The sequence below is a fragment of the Gopherus flavomarginatus genome, chromosome 3 (assembly GCF_025201925.1).
Source record: "Gopherus flavomarginatus isolate rGopFla2 chromosome 3, rGopFla2.mat.asm, whole genome shotgun sequence".
Lineage (NCBI taxonomy): Eukaryota > Metazoa > Chordata > Testudines > Testudinidae > Gopherus > Gopherus flavomarginatus.
Window position 1 is genome coordinate 161,236,704 of NC_066619.1, and position 7,082 is coordinate 161,243,785.

General features: G+C 38.0%; 1 protein-coding gene across 9 annotated transcripts in view; it reads left to right on the forward strand.

Annotated features, from left to right (window-relative positions):
• Positions 1-6,389, forward strand: part of PTPN13 (protein tyrosine phosphatase non-receptor type 13) — a 183,184-nt gene extending 176,795 nt beyond the window's left edge. For all 9 annotated transcript variants that reach the window (XM_050946769.1, XM_050946772.1, XM_050946774.1 and 6 more), the window contains 4 exons: positions 1,053-1,390; positions 2,172-2,387; positions 4,459-4,521; positions 5,605-6,389. In XM_050946769.1, the coding sequence (XP_050802726.1) occupies positions 1,053-1,390; positions 2,172-2,387; positions 4,459-4,521; positions 5,605-5,685 (698 nt within the window). In that variant the 3' untranslated portion in view covers positions 5,686-6,389. The remainder of the gene's footprint in view (positions 1-1,052; positions 1,391-2,171; positions 2,388-4,458; positions 4,522-5,604) is intronic.
• Positions 6,390-7,082: the final 693 nt, after the last annotated feature.

A 7,082-nucleotide genomic window follows, 5' to 3' on the forward strand; every position in this document is an offset into this window, starting at 1 on the left:
TGTCCCCTGCTCTGTTTTACCTGCATTCTGCCATATATTTCATGTCATAGCAGTCTTGGATGATGACCCAGCACATGTTCATTTTAGAACACTTTCACAGCAGATTTGACAAAACGCAAAGAAGGTACCAATATGAGTTTTTTAAGGATAGATACAGCACTCGACCCAAGGTTTAAAAATCTGAAGTGCCTTCCAGAATCTGAGAGGGACAAGGGGTGGAGCATGCTTTCAGATCTCTTAAAAGAGCAGCACTCCCATGCAGAAACTATAGAACCTGAACCACCAAAAAAGAAAATCAACTTTCTGCTGGGGGCATCTGACTCAGATGATGAAAATGAACGTGCATCTGTCTGCTCTGCTTTGGATCATTATCGAGCAGAACCCATCACCAGCATGGACGTATGTATTCTGGAATGGTAGTTGAAGCATAAAGGGACATATGAATCTTCAGGGCATCTGGCACATAAATATCTTGAGATGCCAGCTACAACAGTGTCACGCAAACACTTGTTCTCACTTTCAGGTGAGATTGTAAACAAGAAGTGAGCAGCATTATCTCCTGCAAATTGTAACCAAACTTGTTCATCTAAGTGATTGGCTGAAGTAGGACTGAGTGGACTTGTAGGTTCTAAAGTTTTACACTGTTTTATTATTGGATGCAGTTTTTTTTTGTACATAATTATACATTTCTAAGTTCAACTTTTATGCTAAAGAGACTGCACTACAGTACTTCTATTAGGTGAATTGGAAAATACTATTTTTTGTTTTTTACGGTGCAAATACTTGTAATCAAAAATAAATATAAAGTGAGCACTGTACACTTTGTATTCTGTGTTGCAACTGAAATCAATATATTTTAAAACGTAGAAAAACATCCAAAAATATTTAAATAAATGGTATTCTATTATTGTTTAACAGTGAGATTATTTGTGTATTAATCACGATACATTTTTTTAACCACGCGATTAATCACGATTAAATTTTTTTAATCATGTGACAGTCCTAGTATGGACATACATAATTAAAATATGTTTTCTATTTTGGGATTGCAGATGATACCACCAGAGTGCCCCTAGGAACTGAAGCTGGATACATCAATGCCAGCTTCATAAGAATGCCGGTGGGGAATGAAGAATTTGTCTACATTGCATGTCAAGGACCACTCCCTACTACAGTAGCAGACTTCTGGCAAATGACTTGGGAACAAAAGTGTACTGTAATAGCCATGATGACCCAGGAAGTAGAAGGAGAAAAGATAAAATGCCAGCGTTACTGGCCCGATGTCCTTGGCAAAACTATCATGGTCAATGACAGACTCCGGCTGGCCCTTGTGAGACTGCAACAGCTGAAAGGCTTTGTCATTAGAGTGCTGGAGCTAGAAGATATACAAGTAAGGAAATCAAGTCATTCTACACACTCTGTGGATTTCTGGGGAGATTGGGCAGGTTCCTTTTTTGTTTGTTTGGCATGGATCCCTTCCATCTGCATCCTGGAAAAACCACAGGATTACTTTTTTTTTTTTAATCTTTTTTATCCTTATTTCTTTTGACTATTATGATTGGGCCACTCTTCTTCCATGTAGGAATTTGAGTGAGCAGCTTCTTCCACCACTGGAATAAAATTCTGCATAAGCTAGCTTGAGACCTTTTCAGCAGGTAGCATTTATGCACTGCTCAAGCACATCACCTCACAATGCTAATGTGCCCCTGTAACAGAAGGTCAGGACATGGCCCGATATATGCATTACTGATAATGCCTTAGATTTAGAAACAGAAAGATTTATTACAATTAAATCCATTTGTAAGACAATTTACTCGATGAATGACTTTGTGCTAGCAGTGCAGCTAGGACAATGAAACTAAACTGATCACTTTCACTGTTATTCATAGTCCATGTCCTTTTGCTCTCGAGTTCTAATACACTTTCATCAGGCTTATTTTCCACACATGGCAGGGAAAGGTTGACATTCAAACAAATTCACAATTATAATCGTGTAAGCCATTGTAAAAACTGTTCTGTTCACAAAACTTAAATGTTGGCAAGTTAATTGGCAAGTCTCCCTTTACAGTGGGATGTTTGGCTACAGAATGTTCTTAGGCAAGTCTTGCAAGTTCTGCCAGTCTGCTTTGCCATTTCGGTATGTATTTGTTCTGTCTCTTTTAAAACCTTAGACTGGTGAATTACGGCGTGTTTCTCATCTGAATTTCACGGCCTGGCCAGACCATGACACACCATCTCAACCAAACGACCTGCTCACTTTCATCTCCTACATGAGGCACATCCATAAATCGGGACCTATCATCACTCACTGCAGTGCAGGCATTGGACGTTCAGGGACACTTATTTGTATCGACGTGGTTCTAGGATTAATCAGCAAGGATCTTGATGTGAGTACCCACAGAATAGATTGAACTGTGCTTTTCACGAAGTGGACTGTGAGACCTAGGAGCTATTTGGTTATTTTACTAGTGTGCAACTATTTTGAGTCAAGAACTCTGGTTATACCTTCACCTGATTTATTAGGTATATGGTATAAAACATCAATAACTGTGAAAAACAGAAATACTGAGAACAAAGAAAAATCTAAAAACACTGGATCTTCCTAGGTTTCAGAGCCTGAGCTTCAGCCTGAGTCACAACTTCCAAGTGCTGTCTGTGCAGCTATTTTTAGAGCATGAGTGTAAGCCCCTGTGCCCCAGTCTGTTGACTGGGACTGGGAGACTCACTCCCATGGGTTCCAAAACGCGGTGTAGACATACCCTTGTAGGTTTAGGATAAGACCAACATTTACAGATCGTCAAAGTAAGAAAAATGCTGCTTGAGAACTTCGAGTGTGGTGTAAGGACATTTACTTTGTATATTTTCACATGTGATGCAGACCATTTATTGTAGTGGTTATAAAGCTTTTTTTGAATCTCAAGATCTGTTGTCATTAAATAACTATTGTCTGATATCCCCACGTAACTTCCTGTGACTGTGAATTTAAATCAATAGAAATAGACAAATATTCTTAAACCCCATAATTTTGCACAACTGTGAAAATGTAAATAGATGAACATTTTAAAAGCTTAAAAATAAACATTGATATTATCCATCAAAAATATATAATTCTGCCAAGCTTAGTTATTTAGTGACTGTAGTAATTCTTTATCATAAATTAATTAAATACTCACATTTCTTCTTATGAGCGTTTTTATAAATGTGCTTTAATCAACACTAAATTATCTAATACTCTGTTTTGTAAGAAACTTCCTGATTTTACACTTCAACACTTTACACTGTAACATTCATAATTCAATTAAAGCAAATATTTGAAACAGAAAACATGCCATGCTTTTCTCATGAGCAGGCTGGACATTTTGTGGAAGCTATGATAAATACAGAAGCTGTAGAACCAAGTAGTTAGCAACCTTTCATCCAAACAAAGGAAGCTGCAATAAAGCAAAACCAAAAGAGGTCACTGTTTCAGCTCCTCAGCCTGAACCTAAGTCAGTGACATGGTAAAGCTGCCATGCCATGTTTCACAGAGATTATGTACTCCTTGTCCACAGGAGGGCATCGGCAACCTCATTTTAAAGTCATCTCATCCACCAGTTCATGGAGCAATCACTTTCCTATCATCTTGATATAAAATAAAGTGTATTGGCAGCACATTAGGGCCCAATCCAGCAAAGCATGTACATACATGCTTAATTTTGAGCACTTTCATAGTTCCGTGGAAGTCAAAGGGAGTGTATAGATACTTAAAAATTGAGCCCATATTTAAATGCTTTGCTGGTTTAGGGCCAGAGTGTGCAGCACCCTTCCAGACTGAGCTTTAGTAGAATAAAGACTGGGGAGTATAAGGGTGTGTTGAGCAGGTAAAATGAAATATAAAGGAAAAGTAGATGATGCACTCACACCTCACATATTTATTGCACCTGTACAGGCTATACTGGATGCTTTCCATATACTCTACTACAGGGGTAGGCAACCTATGGCACGGGTGCCGAAGGCGGCACGCGAGCTGATTTGCAGTGCCACTCACACTGCCCGGGTCCTGGCCACTGGTCTGGGGAGCTCTGCATTTTAATTTAATTTTAAATGAAGCTTCTTAAACATTTTAAAAACCTTTTTTACTTTACATACAACAATAGTTTCGTTATATATTATAGACTTATAGAAAGAGACCTTCTAAAAATGTTAAAATGTATTACTGGCACACGAAACCTTAAATTAGAGTGAATAAATGAAGACTCGGCACACCACTTCCAAAAGGTTGCCGACCCCTGCTCTACTATATGTCCATAGCTTGGTGGATTTACTGGCGTTTGACTAATGTTTGTCTACTAGACTAAAATGCAAATTCCCTGCTGTGCCACAGGTGTATTTTCCTGTATGCGTGGGTTTTTTTTTATTTTTTATTTTTGTTTGGTTATAACATCTCACTTGCTGCTACCGTCTGTTTGCTTTTGGCAGTTTGACATCTCTGATTTGGTGCGTACAATGAGACTACAGAGACATGGAATGGTTCAGACGGAGGTATGTCTACCTTGGTTTACCAAGTTGTACTTTAATAAAGATTTTTAGCTGAATTTCTCATCTCTTAAAAAATTGTGACAAGCACATAGATTGTGCTAGATGTCTGTAGTAGGAAATAGTGTAGAATGACTCACTTTGTACCCCATAAACTCAACCTCATTGTTGCTGGAGTGAAATCAAATGCTAATATAGGGACAGAATTCAATACTGCAGGTAATTTTGGACAAGCTTCACAACATGCAAATACAAGGGCATGCAAATATAGTGTGTGCAAATGTACATGTAGGATGTAGTGAACTGTGTTAATCTGGGCTATAAAAGATATGACAGTCTCATGCTAGAATTCTTGAATTAAACTCCTTATTCCATTCTGGAAGCACTTATTTTACTCCTGCTGGAAGTAATAGCACATTAGTGCCTTTTTACCTATTCTAAGGCTAAAAAAGCAATTGCATTTTATCTGCTGATGTTATCCATAGCATTATGGTAATTGGATGAATGACTTTTAGGACTGAAAGGTTGAAAAAGCCTCCTAACCTGAACCTAGAGAAGACAGTGAATACAAGAGCAGGGAGTTCTCAAGCCTTATTTAATAAAAAATACAAAATTATCCAAAAATAGACCCAAACCCTGTGGTATCCTCATTGTAAACTGGAAGGTTGCATTACAGACCTGGGCTCTATTCCCAGCTGTGCCACTGACCTGCTGTGTGACCTTGGTCCAGTTACTTCACTCCTTGGTGCTTCCCTTTCCTCATTTGTAAGCTGCTCTGAGGTCTGCAGATGGCAAACCTTATATAAGGACAAAGTAGTGGTGGTGATGGTGGGATTAAGAATCAAACTAAATATTAACCAGGAGGCAAATCCACATAGAGTACACTTGAAAACTAGGCAGCCCATTCTTGACCCCCTTGTTCTCTTTAAGCATTGTCTCATAACATTCACTCATCATATTCTTTCGTTAATAAACTATATGAATTAGTATTCAAATAAGGAACTCCGCCACCTGTGAAGTACAGGTAGAGACACCTTATTTAGCTAATGTGAACATTCTGTTTAACATGTTTGATTCTTCCTCTCACAGGATCAGTACATTTTCTGCTATCAAGTTGTCCTCTATGTTCTGAAACATCTGCAAGCTGAAGAACAGAAGAGCGGCAAATAAAATACCAGAGCCTGAAGTGCTTTTAAAAAAAAAAAGGCAACAGAGGCAGAGGCTCCTGCATATTTTGTTCGTTCTGCCAATATTATTCCAGCCCTTTTCTTTGTTCTCTATCAACCATCTCTTCTATGCAGTCAGTCCTTCATGCCACTTATAGTACATGGTAAAGGGCAAGACAATGCGGTACCACTACTCCCCCCATAGTTTTGGGGTTCTTTATGTACCAGGAAAAATAATATTTAATAAAGTTGCATTTTTGCAGCTTCCTTATTCTCCGATAAATTACTGAAGTAAAAATGTTTTAATTAAAAATTGTAATAATGCCTTCTGTGGGCATGCAACTATTTTTTAGTATTTGTTTCTGCTGCAGTGGGAGGAGGGTGGGAAAATACGGCAGTATTTTATCCTGGTGGATTTTCTTACAGGGACATTTTATTAGTCTATTTTAAAAGCTTGTTTATAGCAGATCTCTCTTTTTCAGCATTTTGATATAGTAGAGCAATTTTACAGGGGATACTTGAAATCAGTATTTAAGCTTTACAAACTTTACACCTGTTAGCCTAGAAAAGAGTAGTGAATGTTTACTGTAAGTATCACAGTTTATAATGTTTACTTCATAAGAGTTTCATGTATATATTTATATACTTTTACAAAAAAAAAAAGCTGAATTATCAGGTGCCTAAACTTATAGCTGATTAGGCATTTCCACTGTGTAAATAAAAATACATTTTAAAATGTACGTAGGTGTGTATATGTCCACGAGATGTCTGTTTGTCTGTCCTTACACTGCAATCTTCACTGAGCTATCTGAGCACCTTATGTTTCAAATCAGTTGGGCATATACCTTTTATCTTACTTTCCATTTCTTCCCCTGCCCAAAGCTAGTGTGTGTTTAGTTGCTGGAGCTTTAAGAAAACAACATATATTCAGTATGGAACAGTACTCTGTAACCTATGCTGTTAAGGTGTTCTAAGTAGCAGTTGCACTGAATCTCACATTTCAAGGTAAAAGCTGGGCTCAGAGATCTGTGAATATGCAATCTTTCATTCCCAAATTATCAGCCTACAGAGATCTTGTATCCCAAAACTGAGACTCGGGGCATTTTAATTGACATTGCAACAGCCCAGCTTTAAAATAATTAGAGCTTTTTCTCTTGTCTCATCAATAGAACGATAATCCTTGTTACAGAAATCATACGTGGCATAGCCAGTATCCAGTGAACCATGACAGCTGAGGAAATATATTGCTTAAACTGCAGTGTAGTGTTGTTGGGATTCTCTCTGAAACCTTTTCCATTTGGCTTATCCAGAACACCTTGTCCAGTTCTGGCAGAACACACCATCCAGTTCTCTTCTCTGAGATCCATAACACTCAGTTCGACTCTGGATTTCATCATGCAG